Below are 24,617 nucleotides of genomic sequence, written 5' to 3' on the forward strand. Positions count from 1 at the left end.
AAGGGATTGTGTATGATGTCAGATGTCATAGACTTCATAGGACTTTCACATAACGAAATAACTGAGTAAGCGAAGCATGTTTGGGCTCTCACAGCATATCTCCATATACAGTACATGGATCTCCATATATGGGTACCAGGGGTCTCCATAGGCTATGGGTAACTGCTGGTCCGATATACATCACTGGCCAGATGGCCAAGACAGGGCGAGGTCGCTTGTCGCCATGAGGCGTCTTACTAGTGATAGACCAATAACATATTGAATAAAATAATTAAACTAGAAATACTGTTCCTATGAAACAGTGTGGGCTTGCATGTAACACCACGTATGGGCACAAAGATCTACCCTTTGGCTGCACCTCATTGGCTAAAGGGCCCTGCCTTTGTACTGTCGAGGAGAACTTGACTGATAGATATATAATGAAGATAACACGTTTGCTCGCTTTCAGCGAGCCCACAACTATGAAAATCTTTTTAGATTCCACCCAAAGATTATCGATTATCAATGGGGGGGTCATTGAAATGATAAGGCTAGAGAGAATCACTGTGATAGAAAAGTTAATATAGGCTACAATATCTAGGTTATCTGTGTGGTGTTTTGCTTGAGAAGATTATCTTTATGTGGTCAACATGTTATTCATCATGCTGTATAAGTGAAATGAATAGGGCTGTTGTGTTTGTCAGTCAACTTCATGGGATGTGTGTGAGTGGAGAAGATGCATGTGAGCCTAGTATCTGGTGAACTGAAGGGTAGGAGGAGCCAGATGGAACACTACTAATGCCTCTGGTCTCTCTCGCAGAGAAAGCACTAGTGCTGCTGACTGCTGGTGTCCACGCGGCTGTGGTTTTACCCCGGAGAGATCTGATAAAGCTACCACAACTTTGCCAACGCGTTTGTACGGTGGAAATTGGAATACATATCGATCGAAGCCCGCGATGGGTTATTACTATCAACCATCCATTTTACCAGGACATGTTGTTTTCCCACAAACGTTACGGGTCGGAATGAAGCAGTTTTGTCGAAATTGAGAAACGGGCCAACAACTAACATCTGAGCAACTTCGTTCTTTCTGCCGTGCTCTATCCAGCGGTCAACAAAGAAAAGGCTTAGGTAAGGTGGATTTATACTTATCGCTATATATCGATTACCAACATACCGGTAGTAGGGGCTTGGGTTTGCCATTTAGTGAACTTCCGAAATGTTTTACTTTAGTTACAGCTGGGTAACATCCGACGCTTTGATCTAGGCTCCAGCTGGCAGCAGCAGTAGCCGCAGTTAGTTGCGGACTGCTGCTGCTGCTAACTTCGGAGGAAAGTTGATCACATACCGACCTGCTGACAAAGGGTTACATTTACTGCACAAAACGAATTGGATTTCACGCAGGGTCTGGTTCAGATCGCCCCCCAACACTACACCCCACCACCACGGAAGTCCGGCTGGGGGTTCTTGTTTCTTGTCACGTTGAGTTTCACTGCAGACAGTATTTTATTTAGAAGGGTTATAAGTTCTGTAGTCGTGTGCACTGCACTATGGCAGTGTTAATCAAACTTTCAAAATGTCAAGGTCCCCCCTTAACTCTTGACAGTGTACCAATCAAATGGAACCAAATGACTAACGGGTTCATTTGGTTCCAGTTGTACACTGTCAGACAGACTTGTATGGGCCAATTTAGAACCCCTAAAAGTTTAGAACCCCTAAAAGGAACCCACAGACAGAGTCCCTGGAATCCACTTTGAGAACCACTGCACTGTGGTTCTCTAAGCTGCCATGGGTTTTGTTTTACAGTTACAGTTTACAGTTTAGGCATTTAGTAGACTTACATGTCTTCAATGTCGACTTATACATTTAAATACATTAACAGGCGCTGTAATGATATGGGATCATGTTATAACAAATATATATTCAGTTGTGTACTTGTAGCAGACACGGTGGAATGTTTTCTCTTGAAGCAGAGGCTCTAAGTCTGAATTCAGTGCTAAATAAACATGTTTTTTAATCGGTTGTACAGTAGTTGCTTAATGGTGTCATCAAAGAGGTGTGAGGAATAGTTGAAAGATCAGATCTTCTTGAAAGTTTAGCCGTTGGCACACTCACACGGTCTTGTGTGTGAGCCAGAACAGAGCCGTTTGGCAGGAATGTATTGGCTTAAAATTCTGCTGAGGTGATTCAGAGACTTGACATGTTGACAGAGGTGTTGAGCATGGATGTGTTTGACACCCAGATGCTTTCTTATTATCCAAGGATACAACAAGAGAAGATTAATGCCGTTCAGACTTTTATCACACTGATATCACTGATATCATGTTCTCGAGTCTGCCACACAGTGCACACACACACATGCCTTCCTGTATGAATTACTTATCTGATATATCCTTTCATCCCTGTGATAGTCTGACGGTAACTTCCGCTTGTCACCGAGCATACTGATATGAGATGTATGACTAACTTTAAAATGTGTGTCTTTTTACATTGCTCTTAATCATCAGCTGTCTGAACAGTTCTGTTCAATTGAAAAGGGAGTGTAGTGGATTTCTTTTTGCAGACCTGTAGCACTCGCTTAAGAGAGGGTGAGAGTAGCGTGTCGTTTTCCCAATCTTCCCCCTGAATTATACCCAACCATTCAAGACAAATGGAAAACAGAACTTTGAAATGAGTCATTCCTTCCACACTGATAAGATTTCCCCCCGCCCCCCTTTGTCTTTCTTTCTCCAGGTTCAAGTCAAGATGTCTGTCAGTAATCACGAGAACAGGAAGTCGCGCTCCAGCTCCGGCTCCATGAACATCCAGCTGTTCCACAAGACGTCCCACGCCGACAGCTTGCTGACACAGCTCAACCTGCTCCGCAAGCGGCGGGTCTTCACCGACGTGGTCCTGAAGGCCGGCAACCGAGCGTTCCCCTGCCACCGGGCCGTCCTGGCCTCCTGCAGCCGCTACTTCGAGGCCATGTTCAGCGGCGGGCTCCGGGAGAGCCGCGACGCCGAGGTGGACTTCCACGACTCGCTCCACCCGGAGGTGCTGGAGCTCCTGCTCGACTACGCCTACTCGGCCCGGGTCCTCATCAACGAGGAGAACGCCGAGTCGCTGCTGGAGGCCGGCGACATGCTTCAGTTCCACGACATCAGGGACGCGGCGGCGGAGTTCCTGGAGAAGAACCTGCACCAGTCCAACTGCCTGGGCATGATGCTGCTGTCGGACGCCCACCAGTGCCACCGGCTGTACGAGCTGTCCTGGAGGATGTGCCTGGCAGACTTCGCCACGCTCTACAGGTAGGGATGGGATGGGACGATGTAGAATAGGGCTAAATCAGAAATTAGCCTACAAAACAAATATGTTGCTACATACTGTACATGTACTGTAAGCCCCTCCCAAACAGCAAAATGTGTTCCCAGCCTGAACTTGCATTTTGGTCTAAATCAGTAGTTCTCAAACTTTCAAATGTTATGGTCTCCACTTAACTCTGACAGTATACAAATGAAACCAAATGGACCCGTAAGGGTCCATTTGGTTTCATTTGTATACTGTCAGAGTTACATACTTGTAAAGTTCAATTTAGACGTCCCAAAAGGAACCCAGAGAGTCTAGTTTTTGTCAAGTAACTTGAAAAATAACCATCAAAACGAAGGTGAAAAAGAATCGTGATAAAATCGTGTATCGTGATACAGCTTGGGAAAATATCGTGATATTGTATTTTTCCATATCGCCCACCCCTAGGACAATGTGAAAATGTCATAACACAATTATTGTGACCAAAGAAATCACGATATACGATATTATCGCTATATCTATGTTATTGTTTTTCTAGATTGATATTCCTATGCATTTGTTGTATTGTTGTTGATGTACTGACATATTATCTTGCTTATTATATGGACGTATTACCTGCTTATTGTAAGTCCCTTTGGATTAAAAGCGTCTTGTAAATTGTAAATTATCACCATAATCAAAATATCCCCAACATCCATTATCCTGGGGGCAGAACATTTGCCAAAAGAATTGCTGATCTACAAGCTCGCAACGCGTTGCGTTGTGAGCTTGTAGATCGGCTATTTTTTGACAAAGACATATGGTAGAGTGAAAAAAAGACTGTATCAAGTATGTACTGTATCAAGTACGTATATTATAAGCACATTTTACCAATAGAGGGTTTAAATTGTACCGGATATGCAGCTCGGCACATAAAAGGTGAATTGATCCCAGTGCATGATGGAGGACGTTTTCACGATAAATGAAATCTCCACGATACGATTATCGTGAGTGTCTTTTATCACGATAGACTACAACATCGCTTATCGTCCCTATCTTCTACAGGACCGAGGACTTCCTCAGCCTGCCCCGGGACAAGGTCCAGGAGCTGATCTTCAGCGAGGAGCTGGAGGTGGAGGACGAGAGCCTGGTGTACGAGGCCGTCATCGACTGGGTCAAGGCGGACATGGAGCGGCGGCACAGCGAGCTGCCCGAGCTGCTGCGCTGCGTCCGCCTGGCGCTGCTCCCCGAGACCTACCTGCTGCAGAACGTGGCCTCGGAGGAGCTGGTGATGGGCCACAAGGTGGGCCGCGAGATCGTGGAGGACGCCGTGCGCTGCAAGATGAGGATCCTCCAGAACGACGGCCTGGTCACGGGGTTCTGCGCGCGGCCCCGCAAGGTCAGCCAGGCCCTGCTGCTCCTGGGCGGGCAGACCTTCATGTGCGACAAGGTCTACATGATCGACAACAAGACCAAAGAGATCACGCCCAAGACGGACATCCCCAGCCCGAGGAAAGAGTGCAGTGCCTGTGCCATTGGCTGTAAGGTATGTGAATGAGAATCCATTGTAGGCTGTGCGTGATGCATGATTTTTGTGTTATATGTTATGTATTATGAAGACTGAAGAGTCCCTCTACAACTTATATACCGTGTGTGTGCGTGTGCGTGTGTGTATATATTGTACATTATGTATGTATTATACATATATCATTTATCATTTATTTTCTTGTAGTGTGTTACTGTGTATGCATATACACATGTATAAAATTATTCCTAATGCGGTTTCTTTCTTTCTTTCTCTCGCCTCGTTTCAGGTCTATGTTACTGGGGGGCGTGGCTCTGAGAACGGGGCTTCGAAAGACGTCTGGGTGTACGACACGCTGCACGACGAGTGGTCCAAAGCGGCGCCCATGTTGGTCGCCAGGTTTGGCCACGGCTCGGCGGAGCTCGACCACATCCTGTACGTGGTGGGAGGACACACGTCTCTGACGGGCTCCTTCCCCGCCTCCCCGTCCGTCTCGCTCAAACAGGTGGAACAGTACGACCCTCAGACCAACAAGTGGACGCTCGTGGCTCCCCTCCGAGAAGGGGTGAGCAACGCCGCCGTGGTCGGCGCCAAGAACAAACTGTTTGCCTTCGGGGGGACCAGCGTCAACAGAGACAAGTTCCCCAAGGTCCAGTGCTTCGACCCGTGCCAGAACCGGTGGACGGTGCCGGCCGCCTGCCCGCAGCTCTGGCGCTACACGGCCGCCGCGGTGGTGGGCAACCACGTGGTGGTGATCGGCGGCGACACGGAGTTCTCGGCCAGCTCGGCCTACCGGTTCAACAGCGAGACGTACCAGTGGTCCAAGTTCGGCGACGTGACGGCCAAGCGCATCAGCTGCCACGCGGTGGCCTCAGGGAACAGGCTCTACGTGGTCGGAGGGTACTTCGGGGCTCAGAGGTGCAAGACACTGGACTGTTACGACCCGTCGACTGACTCCTGGGACAGTGTGACCAGTGTTCCCTACTCTCTCATACCCACCGCCTTTGTCAGCACATGGAAGTACCTCTCGGCCTAGGGGACCAGCGAGAGGAATGACAATGGTTCTTTGGTGAGTAATACACTGAGTTCCTTAAAATGACATGACATTATCACTGTCATTGTCAATGTGTTCCCTTTGAGTGGGGTTCAATCCTCTCTCTCTACTGTACTTTTGTGGCAAGAATCTTAATCTTTATCTTCTCACCAATATGTTTCTCTAAATGCCTATTGATTGATAGATTATATAATGTAAAATAGCAAGAGTATAGTCAAAACGTTTAGTCTAAAAGGTTTACACCAAAAAAGTCCTTGCAGTCTTGTTTCCATTTGGTATTCAATTCATCAACATATAAAGTAGCACCAAAACATTCAATACCTTAAAAACATTCAATATCATTAAAGAAAAAACATTCAATATAATCACAATCACAAGTGTAAATGTACTATGTATTATGTACACTATATGTACAGAATACAAAAAAGGGGCCTGTGATGGGGACTACCTGTGCCTTTGGCCTCTTGAAAGGTGAATTAACTAGAATGCACCCTGTCGAGGTGACAACCTTATCAGGTCGCACTTGTTGGTGGTGACGTCACCAAGAACGGTGCTCCCTCATTGGCTAAAGGGCCTGCCTTTGTACCGTCGGCCAGAAACAGACTGCGCCCAAAGTAGTACTTGCGCGCTCTGCTGGTGCAAGTAATAACATGAATATGAATGTAGAATAACCAACAAGAAGGTTTTAAATCAAAAAATACTTTCAAGAAACCGTGCCCAACTTGTACGTCACTGAACAGGACCCATGTTTATGACACTTGGCTGTGGAAAAGGTCAGTTTAAAAATCCCCCTATGGCTGTTTTTCAGGGTTGCCAGTGGTTACAGTTACACATTATCTAGCTGCTGGTGTGCTGGCCGGGTGTTGAATAAACATGGAGGAGTCTTGGTTTAGAGTGAAGGAGGAATGTCACTGAGGCTGTGTAATTACAGACAGAGCTCTAACAGTACTACAGCAGAGCTCAGTCCCTGAATGCAGTGAGCAGCGAGGGTGCAGGGACCATCAGGTCTGTGCTTGCAGGGCCAGCGTGCATGTCGTCAGGGTGCACTGCAGGGCAAGGCCAAGGTAGAGAATAATTGCCCGATGATGAGTCATTACTTTGAAATGAATGCTAAGATGTGGTGTCATTTGTCTATGAGTGAGGTGACACCTGCTGTTTAAAATGCTTTATTGTCCTAAATACATTTCAGTACCTCTTTTTTTTTTTTATTAAGAAACTGCCAGAGTAAAGGCCCTTTCCCACTGGGCGCAATAATGATACAAAAAAAATATAGTTTTCATTTGAAGCGAATGGTATCGTCCACACCACAACGATAAAGCTGTCATAATTGATGTGAACGCCGACATATCGTTATCTTTATCGCGTCAGGTGGGAATGAGCCTTAACCGTGGATAACAAAGGGAAAATTATACATTGTAATGGACTATCTGTGTCCACCACAACAATCGGTGCAAGTTGAAGTAACAAAACCAGAATAGAGTTCAATTAGACATGGGACTGCTGCGCCGGGAAGGAAGGCAAGGATCCATTTCAAGATGATGTGAAAGTGATTGAGTGATCTGTAACATTCTATATCGAGGGCCCGAGGGAGACCGTGTGTGTGATGAAAAAGACAGGTGGCTGTTTTCACTGCCTCATGTCATTTCATGATAAGAGATGATACACTACATCTTTTCCTGAGGTGTATTGGCTTTCACGCAGGGTAAGGAAAGGGGGGGGGGGGGTTTGAAGATGATGGATAGGGAGAGAACACTGTGAATATTCTGCAGGTTGTTTTGACTTGTGAACTGGCAATATTAGATCTGGTTTTGTTTTCATGACTTGAACCCTGTCCCTTGATCTGGTTTTGGCACTGATTGCAACGGGTGGAGCGAGATTATTCTAGTCAACGAAATTACATTCGGCTCAAACACCGCTTCGTCTTTCAGCACATTTTCTTTAGTTTTTTCTCTTAATGAGGGTGATAGTCTTTTAATGTCAAACTTGTCATCCCACAAAAGCAAACAAAGAGGCACGGTGTCCTCTATTGACCTTCTCTGAATGGGGCTCGCTGTGCCTTCATAAAGAGTGCGCTGTCCTCTCGAGGTGCGTGCCATGCTAGCTTCAATATGGTTCAAAGAGCACTTAATTCCCCAGTGCCACAGAGCTTCAGTCACTGAGCAGAGAAAACAAACACTGATACCGAAACTGGACTGGAGCACATAAAGATAGTGCTGTGTTAGCCGTGTCCTTGTCCCAACAAAGTTAGCTAGTTGATTCATTCATTCATTTCATTAATGAATTAACCACCAGTACCTCTTTGGACATTGTGGCCCACAATTGGGCATTAGTATTAGTTTTACTTTTCTTAAAACATGTGTTCAAAACATTCAAAGAATTGCACATTGTGACATATGTCGTATACATTCATGCAGATATGCTGATATGTAGTATGGCTGTTTTGTGATTTCACACACCATCGGACCACAAAGTATAAAATGGGTCAAGTTAGTGTGCGTTTCACTACTCTGAGCCTATTTAAGCTCAGAGAGAGACTATTTTGTATGATTGTCAAAGAAAAACCTGTGCAGTAAATTGATAATAAAAGCACCCACAATTCATACACCTTAACAACGACGGCTTCAACTTAAAACGACTTAAAAGTTGTGTAATGTCTTGCATTTCAGAAATGTCATCAACGAAACTGTTAAATACTTGGTTTGAATCTTCATTTCTGCATATTTTGTCGGTGCAGACGTTTAGTTTGGTCAAAGTTCTACTGTACTTTATCTACGACAGCTGGTCTTTATCTAAGGAAAATGGGGAAAGTAATTTAAAAGCGCTCCTTTGTGTGCCGCCAACAGCTGGAGAGCAAAGCTGACGGGCCGCAAATTTACGAGAAGCAGGGGGCTTATGTTTGACTTGTTCCTACAGTAAACAGCTGTATGAGGAGGAACTCTGGGCTTACCAGCATGGGGCTCCTGGTATATACACTGCCTTTCATGCTAGGTTAGATTTTTTTGGGCTGGGGCTACTGGCTGGGATGGAGACAGACAGGCGGGCAATGAAAGATCAAGGCCACCGAGTCCTTATTGAGCTCTCGAGAGTTACAGTAGCAAACCGTCCTCGCTGCCCGAGTCTCTTTATGTTTAATTACAACTGACATGGAAAAAGCTCAGATTTCCAGAAGCCTTGCTTGTTAAGCAGGCATCCTCCTACCCTGTTCCTTCTGACGCCGCGGCACCGAGACGCTAGTCTCCCTCTCACCCGTGACAGGGGGGCTCGAGGGGAGCGGGTGTGGGGTGGCAAAACTACGAGGAGATTTCTGGGACTGGGAAAAACAAGAGCGAGGCACAGTGCTGAAGTTAGGCTATATTTTGCGCCGTTTGGCAGCCACGACTTAACGTCGGGGCTAAAAATACTCGTAGCTCCCGAGGCTGTCAACTTTCAACCAGGGTCAGAGAGAGAAATAATAGTGTGTCGTGTCGTGGGTGTGTGTCTGTGTGTGTGTGTGTGTCTGTGTGTGTGTGTGTGTCTGTGTGCCTGCATCTTCGTGTTTATGAGGATCTGAAGACCATCGCAGTCGGATCTGTTTTTCTGTAATGTTGTGAGATTTTGCACAGCTGTGAAACTTTGCGCGCCACCGCCGCCGCGCCACTCACACAAACAGGCATCACATTGCTGGCATGGCCTGTCCTTTAAAAAGCCAGCCATCCTTATTCTAATTTGGGAGGAATGAAGGTGTGGCCTGCATCTCCATTAGCGATGATTTGTCACTGCCGCTTTGTGGTTGAGGGGTTTTGTGCTTAATTTTATATACGCCGTCTTAACGACGGCGTTACATGCAGAAAATAGCAGATCTACAAGATCTGCTTTTTTTTTTTTTTTTTTTTTGTACACGACAACACTGTAGTACAGGGGTCTTTAACAGGGGCTCCGGGACCCCTAGGGGGTCCTCAGAGAGTTACTACAGGGGGTCCTCCCAATCTTTGTGTGATAGAAACTTTTTTTCCCCCTTTTTTATATGAACCACTTGAACCCCTATACTATAGAGTCCATATTCTGAGAATTTGAGCCAAAAATAGCAGATCTACAAGCTCACAACGGGCGTTGTGAGCTTGTAGATGAGCTGTTTTCGGCAAAGAGCTTTTGTGTAGAGGGGGAAAAAGAGCAGACTAAGTACAGAGTGAAAGGTCACGTTTAGTAAGTATTGACGGTTCAAGTGGTTAAATATCTGAAAACACAAATTGATACGATTCCAAAATACACTGATACACAGACAATGAAACGATATGGAATCTATGAAGAGGATCTGAGGTTGTGGCGGTCCCTGCTTCATCTCTCTCTCTCTCGGCTAAGGGGTCCTTGGCCTGAAAATGTTGAAGACCCCTGCTGTAGTACAGCGTAGGGCTGTCACAATTATTACATAATCGTCTAATCGTGATTTTTTTTTTACATAATCGTGTTTATTTTTCATAATCGTCATAATCGTTTCCATGTTGAAAAATGTTCATATATTTAAAACAAAAGTCAAAAATAGTGGAAATAGCCGATCTACAAGCTCACAACGCGTCGCGATGCAACGCGTTGTGAGCTTGTAGATCTGCTATTTCCACTATCAATGTTCTTTTTTAAGTATAAAGTTGTCAAATATTTCAGTAATTTCTTTGTATATTTAGGTCATGTGTCATATCTGCCATGTGCAACTTAAAAGCCTAAAAGCTAAACAGAAATGTAATTGTCAACGACAAAAAACACAATTAAATCGTTAATCGCAATTATTTGAGTGACAAATAATCGTCATGTAAAATGTCATAATCGTGACAGCCCTAGTACAGCGAAGTATAAACAAGGCTTTAGTTGTCCAGGCTTTTTGCTGGGTCTGCCCCGCTCGTTAGGTTGTTATTATGAAGCCGCTCTCCAGTGTTGTCGTCACCGTGCTAGCGTCTATCCCTGCATTACCCCAGATGTGACTAACCGCAGACTGCACGGCCAGACCACAGCCCGCTGTTGGTGGAAAAGTATTTGTAAATGTGAAAGTATTATGGTATGTTTGTTGTTATGGTCAGGAGATGGAACAAAGAAATTACTATTTAACAGAGACAAAAAAATACGAAAAAGGATCGGTTACGCAGCTTGACTTCTCCTTTTCGACACCTTTTTTTCGCAGAACTTGCAGACTTACTGTACTTGTTATAGCTAGTTTTTTTTATAAGGTAGTCGTTAGTAATAGCTAATGTGTATAATATGATCGGTAGTGGTGGACACATATTATACAATTATCGGATATAGAGTGTAATATTTTGCTTCATCCTGTCTGTCTAGTTTTAGTTTGTGTCAGAGTGAAGGCAGACAGAATGTAATTGGAGATTCCTGCACAAAGTTCAGCATGGTCTCTGTCCCCCAGACCCCCCCCCCTCCCACCAACCACTGAACTATAGAGGCCTAGCAATGGCTGTTAGTTGTCTACTTATAAAGTCGCCCTTTCTTCTCTGCTCTGCACACATTTTCACCTCTTCTCCATCCACTCATACATGCCCCAACCTCCCCTCACACTGTGTGTGTGTGTGTGTTCACACACACACACACACACACACACACACACACACACACACACACACACACACACACACACACACTCACACATGCATACAAAAATCACAGACACAAGCACTCTCCTTTTAAGGGTTTCAAATGAAACACTCGAGGTGGGCACAGTTCTGCGTGTAAGGGCCGATTCATACTCTACTTTTAGAGACGAATTTATTTCGGTTCGGGGAGTCACAAAATCTCGGTGGCACCGAACAGCTGAATTAATGACGGTGAACCTCTGAATGACGTCATATTGTAGTTTGGACAGAGCCGAACCGAAATACATTCGGCTCTATAAGTGGAGTATGAATCGTCCCTTTGGCTTAGGGTACACCTGGAGGGATCAAAGGTCGCTGGGGTGGGGGGTTTGGGTGGGTGGGTGGTGACTTCATCCCCAGACAGCTGCCGTAAAGTGGGAGAGGTCAGTTTGGGAGCATGGAGGAGGAGGAGGAGAGAGGCCCCCACACACTCAATACTAATGTTTTATTAATGCTGGGCTGTGTGAGGGCCACCAGCAACGCATGCTGAATGAGCCTTTTATTGTGGCATCTGTGTACAACAACGATCCCTTTCCCTCTCTCTGTACGCATGCAGAGCACGCGCACGTGTACTGGGGTGTCGCGCCAAATTCTGGGCCCTGGGTACAAGGATTCACTGCGGGGCCCCCCATGAATGTTCTTCATAGGGGGAGGGGGTTTAACCCATTTAGACTGGGAACGCATTATTTATTGTGCCTTATTTTGTGCTTTAACTATTGAAAAATAGCATGGACCCCAATCTCGAAATATTTAGTTCCAGGGACCCCCCCAGAAGCCAAATTTGAGTTAGAAATGTTCGCTTAAAAAAATACATATATTCAAAGATTTGTACACTATCTCACTATCTAAAGATCTACAAGCTCACAGTGTGGCTCTCGGTGCCGCGCTGTGAGCTTGTAGATTTGCTATTTTTCAATCGCTAAAGTATAAAATAATTAGGGCTCCTCCACCTTGGGCTCCTAGTAACTCAGTCCCACTTTTACCCCCCCTTTGTGACGCCCCTGCACGTGTACCCTGTCTCCGCTCCCCTGAGTAATCAATCTGCCACGTTACAGCCCTCAGCACGGGCACGGCTGCCCAAATTTGCATAAACCTAATAGAGTTTTTATTGGTCTTTTTTTTCCAACATGCTGAGAGTGACAAAAAAAAGTAAAGGGTAAAGAAAGATGCTGAAAGTGGCTGAATAATCTCCCCGACTAATTTGATTAACTCCTTTTTAGAAGGGATGAGCCGTCATACAGTAACTGGGGTCTTTTCAGAGTGGCCAGCTGGGCTTAGAGACGCTTTGTAATTAATCTGCATTATGTAATGTTTGTCCCTCTGAAGTAGCGATGGAGTGGCTGGTATTCACTGTTCCGTCACAGCAGTGTTCTTTGTGCCCGCTGCTAGTTGCAATGCTGCGCTGAACAAGACTATTGTTGCTGTCGGGCAGAAACCTTTTATCTCCCATTTAGGCCTAGAATTATTGAATGCTTTAAGCCAGTGTTTCTCAAATGGGGTAACGTGTACCCCTAGGGGTACGCGGAGGTACTACAGGGGGTACTTGAGAGAAAATGGAAACAATTATTTTACTGTTATGTTTAATGATCAAATATTGACAAATGTATGTGAACGTGCTGCTCTGTATACGTACGTAGCTTTAAACCAAATTAAGTATGAATTTTACTGTAACTGAATAGAAAACAGACTACTTACTTTTATTTTCAACATATTGACATAAAAACTGGACTTTTGATGTCAGTAATTTCTATTCAAAATGTTGTCCATTAGAGCAGTGTTTCTCTAACTACCAAATGTCAAGGTCTCCCCTTAACTCTGACAGTGTACAAATGGAACCAAATGAACCCGTTAGGGTTCATTTGGTTCCATTTGTACACTGTCAGAGTTACAGACTTGTATGGGTCACTGGATTAAAGGGGGTACTTGGATTCAGCAATCAGGAAAAGGGGGTACTGAAGCCCAAAAAGTTTGAGAACCACTGCTTTAAGCAGTGAAAAATAGCAGATATACAAGCTCACAGCGCGGCACCTGCGAGCTTGTAGATCTGCTATTTTTGAAAAATCATGATTTTTTTTTGCAAGTCTTTGAATATATCTACTTAAAAGCGAACATTTGTAACTCAAATTTTTGCTCCTGGGTGGTCCCTGGAACGACATATTTTGAGATGGGGGTCCGTGGCCGAATACCTGTAATTTTGGGGGTCCTTGACATGAAAAGGTTTGAGAACAGCATGATTTAGAGGAAGGATTTAGAAGTTCGGGTCAAATATCGGGTCAAAGGCTTGCACTAATTTTCACGATTTTTCAAAAATAGCAGATCTACAAGCTCGCAGCGCGGCACTCGGTGCCGCGCTGTGAGCTTGTATATCTGCTATTTTTCTAAAGTTAAAGCATAACATAATGGTTAAAGTGGTTAAAATCTAACGCGACTCGGGCGCGTTCCAGGTATTTGCGAGTTAATACATTTTATACGTACTGAAAATAGTCACAATGTGACCTGTTATTTTTTAAGTTTATAAGACATGCCCAAATACTGTCACACGGGTTCTATTTGCAGTTTCCTGAAAAGTAACTGCTTTGGACATGCATACAGGTTTTCCGCCCGTCCTGTTTGGTAGGATTTGTCACACCGCATCGGCGATAAGATATGCCTCTCATTATTGCTTGAAAATCTCATGAAACCCTAAAACTAATGTAAATTCATGAGGCAAAAGAACAGTTGTCTGGAAACGTGATTTATACGTTAGTCAATACAGTGTAATTGTAGCTGGTCATTAGTAAACATGATGCAGACCTTCTCGGACGCCAGGGACACATAAAGGAAGGGGTGGTGTGGTGGTGGTGTGGGTAATTGGGTTTCTTGGGGATGCTGATGAAGGTGGTATGACAAAGCTAAGGGCGCGTAGTGATGTTTTGCTGTGCCGTTGTTTCGAGTGGCCAGTAGTCAGAATCGCCGGTGAACGCTAATCTGCCATCGTGGGGGAACGTTAACCTGCCGACGCAGGTGAATGCTAACCTGGTGAATAAGTCTAAACCTTAACCCTTACCCTAACCCTAACCGGAGTACTGGGGATTCGAAACAGCGGGACATCGAAATATCGAGATTTTGCCCAAAGCTAAAGGGAATAGAAATGACTGTCCTTAAGCAAGTGTCATTGTGGGTCTTAACTGAAGTCTGCCTAGTTTCTAAAGGAAGTCATCAGATTTGTATTGAAGCTTGTCTTGGCACTGATGGAGAAGGTTTTAGGCAAAATTTCATTTTCTTTAAGTGTTTTCTTTTTTTCTTTTTTCTTCTTTTCTTTTTCAGGCTTTTCTTGGTTTTATTGATATGATGGTTACAGTGTAGAGTAGACAGAGGGGAAACGAGGCAATAGAGTCTGGGAGTGACATGCAACAAAGGTCGGAAATCGAACCGGGTACGCGGCTCTCAGGCACCAGAGCTTATGATGTGGTTCACGCCTTAACGGCTGGGATAACGCTTGGGGTTGTTGTAGTACCGGCAATAACTTCAATCCATTTTCACCTCTTGTCTGTAGGCGTGTGCAGAGTGGAATCCAGTGGATTTGACCGTGTACTTGTGCCCACACTGTATTCATGTGTTCTTAGCTGGAGGCATTTATTTCTTACCATCAAACCAATGTCTGTGGGTTGGTAATTATTTTCTTGTGTTTCAGCGATGTTGAGGCCAGCCAATCTGGCCACATTCCCATATGGGAGAGAAAGATAACATACGTGTGCGTGCGTGGACAGAACTAGTCAAGTAGAACCTGTGTGTTCCAGACCAGTCATTTCATATTTGTCCTTCGCAACTGCTTGGTCCGGTGAAGGTCACAGACTTCACATTGGGAAGAAGTCCTACCTTATCTCGAAGCAGTAGTCCTATGGTTATTCTAGTGCATTAGGCTGGAAATACTGGGTATGTTCGAGGCAAAACACTTGCTAGCATTGCCACCACATTTCTGTACACCTCCTCATTAGAGAACGCCAGATATGTAGCTAGCTAAATCACGCTATATGAAATATGTAACAACATGACGAGATAAGATTTGGATCTCTCACAATCCACAAATATGTGATGTGGATAGGAACCTACAAGCAGGGGCTGAGAGTGTACTAGCATTCCTAATAGTCTATCCTAGCTTAGGGCTACCTCTCTGTGTTGTCTATACAATGAATGTGTTTTTCTAGATATGGCTGAGAGCTGATACAAGCCAGGGTTCTGTCAAACTGACCCTGGCCTGACGAGTAATCTGAAGAGACTGTTTAACAGACTGGAGCTCATCTCTGGTGACAGTGGTGCTGTTGTTGTGTAATGGCTGACTGAGTGAGGTTTGGATAATGGCAGTCAGTGAAGGTGCTATCTGATGGAGTCATTGAACTGACAACAGTGAGGCTGTGTGAGTGTTTGTGTTGAGTGTATCTGGGGTGGTCGATATGGTGATAATTATCGTTGAGACGATACAATGTCTCCACGATAGGCCTTTTCAGCGGTATCGTATATATCGTGATACCATTGATGGAGCCTTGTAAAAAATCCTGTTTAATTGTTAATAACAGAGATTCATTGCAGAATTCAATTTAAGCCTGCATTTTGGTCTAAATCAGTAGTTCTCAAACTTTAAAATGTCAAGGTCTCCACTTAACTCTGACAGTATACAAATGAAACCAAATGGACCCGTAAGGGTCCATTTGGTTTCATTTGTATGCTGTCAGAGTTACATACTTGTAAAGTTCAATTTAGACCCCCCCCAAAAGGAACTGAGAGTGTCTAGTTTTTGTCAAGTAACTTCATAAAAACCAACTTGGAAAAAAGAATTGTGATAAAATCGTGTATCGTGATACAGCTTGGGAAAATATCGTGATATTGTATTTTTCCATATCGCCCACCCCTAAGTGTATCGCAACTAAATGTGATACAACTTCTCATGAAACTATTAATTCATTTTAGGGTACTTATTATTACCACGTGAATCCTTGCGTAGCTACTAGCTATTCCGAAGGTTTCAATTATTGAAGATTGCAGATCTAGATTCTACAAGCTCACAAAGTGACGTGATCGTTATAGATTGGCTATTTCCGGCGAAGATATTTAGTATATAGCAAGAACAGGAGGGGCCTGGTATAAATCCTGTGGAAATCTGGTCAACTAAATGTATGGTTTAAAGGGCAATGACACTTTGGTAGAGGTTTAGATTTGTGTAGTTACCTTGCAGTGATCTTGTCCATCTTGCTCGGTTTTTCCGTTTATTAGAAATAATCCAAAATGGTCTCCTGCAGAAAGTCGGGAAAAGTTGGGAATTATCCCTGATGATTTTACCGTTTGAAGATCTGGATCTGCAAATCCAGTCCAGGTCTTCTTACTAACACAAGTAGCAAAATGAACACATAGTTGACGTCTTTATTTCTTTTTTGCCTTACTGGGTTTTGTGACGTTATACTATATTGGCCGAATTTGCTTTGTTTGTGTTTTTTTATGTTCTAAAACAGTGGTCTTCAACGTTTTCAGGCCAAGGACCCCTTAGTGGAGAGAGAGATGAAGCAGGGACCCCCACAACCTGTTCATAGATTCCATATAGGCCTAGTTTCATCGTTTGATAGCACAATCATGAGTGTATTTTGGATTCATGTCAATTTGTATTTTCAGATATGTAACCACTTGAACCGTCAATAAGTAATAAAGTTGACCTTTCACTCTGTACTTAGTCTGCTCTGTTTCCCTCTACACCAACCTCTTTGCCAAAAATAGCCGATCTACAAGCTCACAACGCCTCGCAGCGCGAGGCGTTGTGAGCTTATAGATCTGCTATTTTTGGCTAAAGTTCTCAGATTATGGATGCTAATGGTTAATATTAAAAAAAGAGAAAAAAGGTTTCTATCACAACAATTTGGAGGACCCCCTGTATTAACTCTGAGGACCCCCTAGGGGTCCCGGTCCTGGACACCCTGTTGTAGACCCCTGTTCTAAAATAATGACTTTGAGTTCTTTTACCGTGCAACGTAAATCAACCAGGAGACTATTTTTGATGATCAGTTTCTAATCGCTGGAGCAACACAACACGGCCGAAACCTCTACCAGTGTCATTGCGCCTTAAGTGGTTCCATGAGTTGAGATTGTACAGGTGGACATGAATGCAGGTATACAGTTACTGTACAATACATTGAGTACACGTGAAGGCCCTTTCCCAGGCAATGGAGCGATGTACTACTAAATATAAAGCTGCTGCTCACGTGAAACCGTGACAGTGTTGTGGAGTGGATGGGTATTTTAGATGTCTGGTATCTGCATCATGTGCACTTGTGAGAGATTTAAAACGGCAGCAGAACTTAACTGCTAACAGAACTCTCTTGTTTCTTTCTTTTTCTAGTTGTTTTTATATCGCACTGCTGACCTTTGGACACTCTGCACTATTAGGTTGTGTTAGTAGTTTTGAGTTTTTGGAGCTGTGTGAAACACAGGCTCCCTATACGTAGCTTTGTGGGTCTGTCCGTATGTAGCCTGAACTTCCTAAACTTCGGCACGCTACTAGTCCCACAGTTTTGCCACCACACACTCGCGCCATATGTCAAATCGACCGGCTTACTCGGGAATAGTGGGCTAGTAACTTGCTAAGAGAAAGGTTCAATAGTTTAATTGATATTAATTTATTAGTGAATTAATTTTCCCCATTGACTTATAATGGCAATCGCAAAAACTCACATTCAATTATTTGTCTCTCGCAAACCATAGGGGCTAGAGTTTCAAGACTTGGAGAGGAGGTTCATAATGGTTTCAAGGATTAAATAAAAAATAATTGTGTCATTTGGCCGCATGGTGGCGCCATAACACCCCACTTTACGTTTTGGCCTGTAACTCTTGAACCGTAGGTCGGAAAATTAAAAATATTTTTTCCCTGGATTCCTTGGGTCATGACGCATCTCCCCATATAGGCCACGCCCATTTGCGCCATGATAGATTTTCCGCCATTTTGAATTTTCTTCAAAACACACTTTTTGCTCCTTTTCCTACATATTTTCTCCAAATGTCACAAAAATCGGTACACATGATCTATGGACTCATGCGATAAACATATTCAAAGGATATTTCGATAGTCCATACCGTTCTTCCGTAACAGGGTTCCAAAGTTAGCGGGAGGAGCCCGTTTTGTAAGAAGTAGCCATAAATCAGAAACGAAACATCCAGTCAACACCAAATTTTAACCACAAGTCACGGGTGGGATATTCAACAAATCCCCAAAAGCATTTCCAGTTCGACCCATAGGGGGCGCCACAAACGCGCAAAACGTAACCGTTTCATGCCAAAACGTGTTTTTCAGGGGGAACGACCCTCTCAAAACGAAACACAAACGATCTCTGGAGCGACGCGACAACGTAATCGCCTTGCGGAACTTGTGGGAGGAGCCTATTTCTTAAAAACAAGAAACCATATCCTTACTTCAGGAACGCAGGAAACGCAAAACACACTTTTTGCTCCTTTTCCTACATATTTTCTTCAAATGTCACAAAAATCGGTACACATGATCTACACACACACACACACACACACACACACACACACACACACACACACACACACACACACACAGCTCCACTTCACACGGGTGTGTTTTTTTTTGCTTGTGTTTGAAATGATGGTGAGATACTTGTTGCACTAACTAGCATTGACTGTTATGGTCACTTTGATTTGGGGGCACTGTACTATATTGATAGTTGTGCCTAAGGACACTTTATGTGTATGTATATATATATATATATATATATATATAATTCGTTCCCTTTCTTGACGTACCTTGCTCTTACTGTACTCTGTTCTTGTTTTTTTATTTTCATTATCGTTTTTCTTACTTCTCTGTAACTTTGTAAATAACCTTATACTTCTGTGCTGCCTCTGGGCAACTGATTTTCCCCCTTGGGATAATAAAGGTATCTATTTAAGAGGAGCAGAGACACACAGACACACGCGCACACGCACACCTGCACAGAAGTAATCAAATCTTCCATTGGGCTTCCTGTTGCACATGATAGCCCTAATACTGCACAGCACATGCAGGTTGGAGTTCTAGTTTGCATGGATAGTTTTTAAGTCTGTCAGTAACAGTGGCAGATGCTCACGATTCAGTCCAGGTTTAGTTTTATCAGCTGGCTTAGGCAGCCATGTTAATGAGAGCTCATTAGGCCCCCCAAACAAGCCCCCAGCAGAGACAGCTATGTCGCCTCTATATGTCTGCCTCAGAATAGAATACACACACACACACACTCTTAATCTCTCACACACAGGCTTGCGCGCGCACACACACACACACACACACACACACACACACACACACACACACACACACACACACACACACACACACACACACACACACTCTAACATTCTTCATCTTTTCTGGCAGAATTTCATTGCTAACTTTTTGCATCGTTAAAAATATGCAAACGAGAGATCCATTTCATGTCTCCTTTTCTCTCCTACCCCCCAAAAAAGATCAGGCATTCCATCTTAACAGCAGGGGAGGGGAAAATTAGATGCTAGAATATCTCTGTGAGGCCACAGAGACGGGGTGGGATGAGAGAGATTCCATCTCTGGCACCCAAAGAATTCACCGCAACGTATGCAGCGCAGAAAACTCGGCGCTCGACAAATTTCGGAAACTCCAAATTAGATGCTAATCAGAACGGAATAAAGAGCTAAAACCCCAATGTACGATAAACGTTGAATAATTAAATACATTTTAATCCAGGTTTCCAGTCCTTCCATTGCACATACATCACCTAGAGCTAGACTGTATGTTGATCTCTTTCCACTGAGAGGGATATTTATTTCTTAATGACATAAATGCTTAGAGCTGCCTAATCCCGCATGCCTGGAGGACTTTGGCTAAATACTGCCCATTCCTAAGGCATTATTAACCCATTTAGGCCTAGAATTATTGAATGCTTTAACCAGTGAAAAATAGCAGATATACAAGCTCACAGCGCTGCGAGCTTGTAGATCCGCTATTTTTGAAAAAGTCGTGAAAATGTGTGCAAATCTTTGAATATATGTATTTTCAAAGCGAACGTTTGTAACTAAAATTTTTCTTCTGGGGGGTCCCTGGAACTAAATATTTTGAGATGCGGGTCCGTGGCCAAATAAATATAATTTTGGGGGTCCTTCACATGAAAAGGAGAACCACTGACATAGTAGTCTCTCAAGAACAGACTAACTGAGCTCCATTTGAGTGAAAAGGACCTTTTCTTTGACGATGGCTGGCCAGATTGCTGACATAGAAACATCGGGTTTTTCAAAAAATCTTAGAAGGATTCAAAAGACACTTATAGAATCGGGTCAAAATTCAAATTTTCACGACTTTTCAAAAATAGCAGATCTACAAGCTCGCAGCGCGGCACTCGGTGCCGCGCTGTGAGCTTGTATATCTGCTATTTTTCAATAGTTAAAGCATAGAATAATGATACACAAAATGTGTTCCCCGTTCTGAATGGGTTAATGCTATGTGGGATAAGCCTGATAATGTGGTATGGTGATAAGCTGATCTGTAAGTCTGGATGACTACATTGCTCTCTGTTCTGTGAGCACGTCCAGGCTGCCCCTACAGTCATGTGGTCCGCCTTCACACAAATCAGAAGGATTCCCATAGTAGAGTGGCTCTTCAAGAGTTCTTTGCATGCCTAACACCATGTTCTCTCTCTCTCTCTCTCTCTCTCTCTCCCTCTCTCTTCCCAGATCGGACAGCCAGTGGTGTCTGGAATGCAGGCGTGTGTCTCCCTTCGATGGCTGTGGAATTCTGCCTGGGTGCGGAGCAGAGGGGGATAAGGAGGAGGGTGTTCCTGCTGGCGGGCCCGTACAGCACAGCATGAATCACATGTCCTCTAGCATTGCAGGACCAAAAAGACACAGGATTTGGGAGACGGCGCAGCAGTGACTCGGTGACTGGAGGCCTGCTGTCTCCTTGCCCCCCCTACCCCCATTCCGGGACTCTCCCCACCTGATCTGTATCCTGATCAGGTCGTCCTTGCAGGCCTCTTTGTTGGAAATTTCGTTAGCTGTCACCACCTTACCTTTTTTTTAAAACGTTATATTCTTGGTGTGTGACACTGTGCCGCGACGAAGTATGAGTCGGGGTTTTAGCTGTTCAGACCTTCTCTCTCGCCTTCTTCCCAGGGCTAACAGACTGTTGGAAAGAACTGGCCGTATCGATCCAGCACAGCTCAACTGACCGGCTGTATAATCGCTGAACATCTGAAAAAAAAAAGAGTTTGAGACTCGTCGAACTCTTGAAGGACATTATTTAGTGTTGTCACTGACTCATTTACGATGGCACGAGGAGGATGCCATTTTGTTTCATTTCGCTAACCATGTAAAAATATAAAGCAGGGGTCTTCAACAGGGGGTCCGGGACCCCTAGGGGGTCCTTAAGAGTTGCTACAGGGGGGGCCACCAAATCCTTGTGTGATAGGATAATTCTTTTAAATTAACAACTTGAACCCTAGCATCCCTATTCAGAGGAGAACCTGAGCCAAAAATAGCAGATCTACAAGCTCTCAACGCCTTGCACTGCGAGGTGTTGAGAGCTTGTAGATCGGCTATATAGGTTTGGTGTAGAGGTAAAAAAAAGAGCAGACCAAGTACATAGTGAAAGGTCAAGTTTACAAAATATCAATGATTTAAGTGGTTAAATGCCTGAAAATACATATGAATGTAACATGAATCCAAAATAGACTGATGACAGTGCTGTCAAACAAGTATATGAATCTATCTATGAAATTGATGAAAATGTAGTGGCGGTCTCTCTCTCAGCTAAGGGGTCCTTGGCCTGAAAACGTTGAAGACCCCTGATATAAAGACATACATGTATATACTTGTGCATTGTTGTGGCTTAGGGGTGGGCGATATGGAAAAATACAATATCACGATATTTTCCCAAGCTGTATCACGATACACGATTTTATCACGATTCTTTTTCACGTTGGTTTCTATGGTTATTTTTCAAGTTACTTGACAAAAACTAGACTCTCTGGGTTCCTTTTGGGAGGTCTAAATTGAACTTTACAAGTATGTAACTCTGACAGCATACAAATGAAACCAAATGGATTTGGTTTCATTTGTATACTGTCAGAGTTAAGTGGAGACCTTGACATTTTAAAGTTTGAGAACTACTGATTTAGACCAAAATGCAGGTTTAAGTTGAATTCTGCAATGAATCTCTGTATTAACGATTAAACAGGATTTTTTACAAGGCTCCCTCAATTGTATCACGATATGATACCTCTGAAAAGGCATATCGTGGAGACATTGTATCGTCTCCACGATATTTATCCCCATATCGCCCACCCCTACTGTGGCTCATGCTCCTCCCCCTGACACTGGCCGCTCTTCTGTTACTCAGGTGTAATTTACTTAAGACTGCTGACCGAACAAGGCCTTTGCCGTGCCTGGAATAGGCAGAGGCAGAGATTTCTGGGTAGCGTATGATTTTGTGCACCGAAGCAATCTTTGTCTCTGTATTTTTAGCAGTTGGACTCGAGCTTCCCTCAATTTTGGTCAACTTAAATCCGTATCTTCTTCCTCAACTTAAAACACTTGGCCGAGAGAATGTGACCCATGATGATTAAAAAGAAGATGCGTTTTCTATTCTAGGTCACAATCTTGCTGCAGATCATGTCCTTTTTTTTCTGTGTTTTGTGTCTCAGGGTTATATTATATCCTTTTGTATAGATATACATTGCCTCTTATTTGCTCCAAGTAGGCTAACCTAGTCTTTTCTTTTATGAAAATGACCTCAAAGCTCATGTTTTTTAATGCATATTTTCTGTGAATGTACCATTGTTACACACGTTTTTGACTAGGCTCCATTTAGAAATTACACTAATAATCTTTTGAAGATATTGCCAACCACTGTTTTGTGTCAACCTACAATTTCGAGACTGTATTTGAATACCATGTACATGAATCAAACATCCATTTTGCCAAACATGCATGCACACACAACTTCACACAACTTGAGCGTTATTCTGGACATTCATGGAAATTTGACCAAGTCAAAGCCCCAAAATATTTGATGTTTTTCTCTCTGCATTTGTAATGTTAATACAAACCATTTGTGTATAGTGTGTATATTGGTTTTGTAATTAATTTGTTGTAAACCTTCGATTTGCACATAATTTGTACAAAGAAATCTCCTTTTGTCTTAATTTTTGTATCATTGTCATGGCCCATGCTTGGGGCAATGTGAATAATCAAAGCATTTTTGTAGCAACATTTTCTGAGTGTGCATCATAGATTCTGGAATGTCTGTGGTTCTAAATGTAAGCTATTGATTTTGTATCACCAAGCTATTGATGAAACACATGTTACTTCATGTTGCAATAGACGTGTCCAGTTTCTGCAAGTTCTAACTTGTCAATAAACTTCATCTGCTTGGAAACACATGTTGCTCTGTCTGTCCTGTTTTCCAAAGAATGAGTAGAATTCTGCAGCTGTGTCACTAAAACAGCTTTGGCTGCCATATAATCACACAGGTATTTTTCAGCGTGCTTTGAATACTTTCCAAACTGATTTAAGGCTACGAGTGTTTACTAGTATTTACCAACAACATGTCTCCTGTCCTCCAGATTGCGTTCAGAGTAGGGCTGGGCGATGTGTTATGAGACTAGATTCTGTTCAATCCCAGACCTTTTCAAGGTTAAAATACAAAAGAATTACTCAAAAGCACTATAATATAGCGCTAGTGAGAGATGGTGTAGTGGTCTAACGATCAGACTCTCAGTTCAGAACTTTGGTCTTTTCAAGGCTAAAATACAAGAGAAAAACTCAAAAGCATCAGGAGGAGATACCTGTTGAGGGCTCAATGGTGTGGTTGCTTGAGTGGTTGTCCCTGCTACAGGCAGGTTTCAAGAAAAAAGTGAGTCCCAAAATCAAATACAACATCTGCAGACACGGAAATATCCTTTATATATAAAAAAATTAACATAGTAGATGTCATTTCCAGTGTTCTGGTGAATTTTGGGAGTTTGACACCTCAGGAGAAATTCCCACAATTTGTTTGTTGTTTGTCTAATAAGAAAAAAGACAATTATGTTTCAAGCAGCAAGTAGCTTAATGAGTTAGGATACTGAGCTAATGATACAGAGGCTGTGGGTTCAAGCCCCACTGAAGATCTTACTTTAAAGACTGATTTCCAGCAGAATAA

The 24,617-nt window shown here is 43.5% G+C and overlaps 1 protein-coding gene across 1 annotated transcript; it reads left to right on the top strand.

Annotated features, from left to right (window-relative positions):
* Nucleotides 1–860: 860 nt before the first annotated feature.
* enc3 (ectodermal-neural cortex 3) lies at nucleotides 861–23,745 on the top strand. Its single transcript, XM_080736411.1, has 5 exons — nucleotides 861–1,110; nucleotides 2,713–3,266; nucleotides 4,309–4,789; nucleotides 5,058–5,837; nucleotides 21,152–23,745. Exons 2-4 carry the CDS (start codon nucleotides 2,725–2,727, stop codon nucleotides 5,802–5,804), a joined length of 1,770 nt encoding a protein of 589 aa, XP_080592537.1. The 5' UTR covers nucleotides 861–1,110; nucleotides 2,713–2,724; the 3' UTR covers nucleotides 5,805–5,837; nucleotides 21,152–23,745.
* The last annotated feature ends 872 nt before the right edge of the window (nucleotides 23,746–24,617 follow it).

This window comes from Nannobrachium achirus (genome assembly GCF_963921795.1).
Source record: "Nannobrachium achirus genome assembly, chromosome: 1".
In the NCBI taxonomy this organism is placed as follows: domain Eukaryota; kingdom Metazoa; phylum Chordata; class Actinopteri; order Myctophiformes; family Myctophidae; genus Nannobrachium; species Nannobrachium achirus.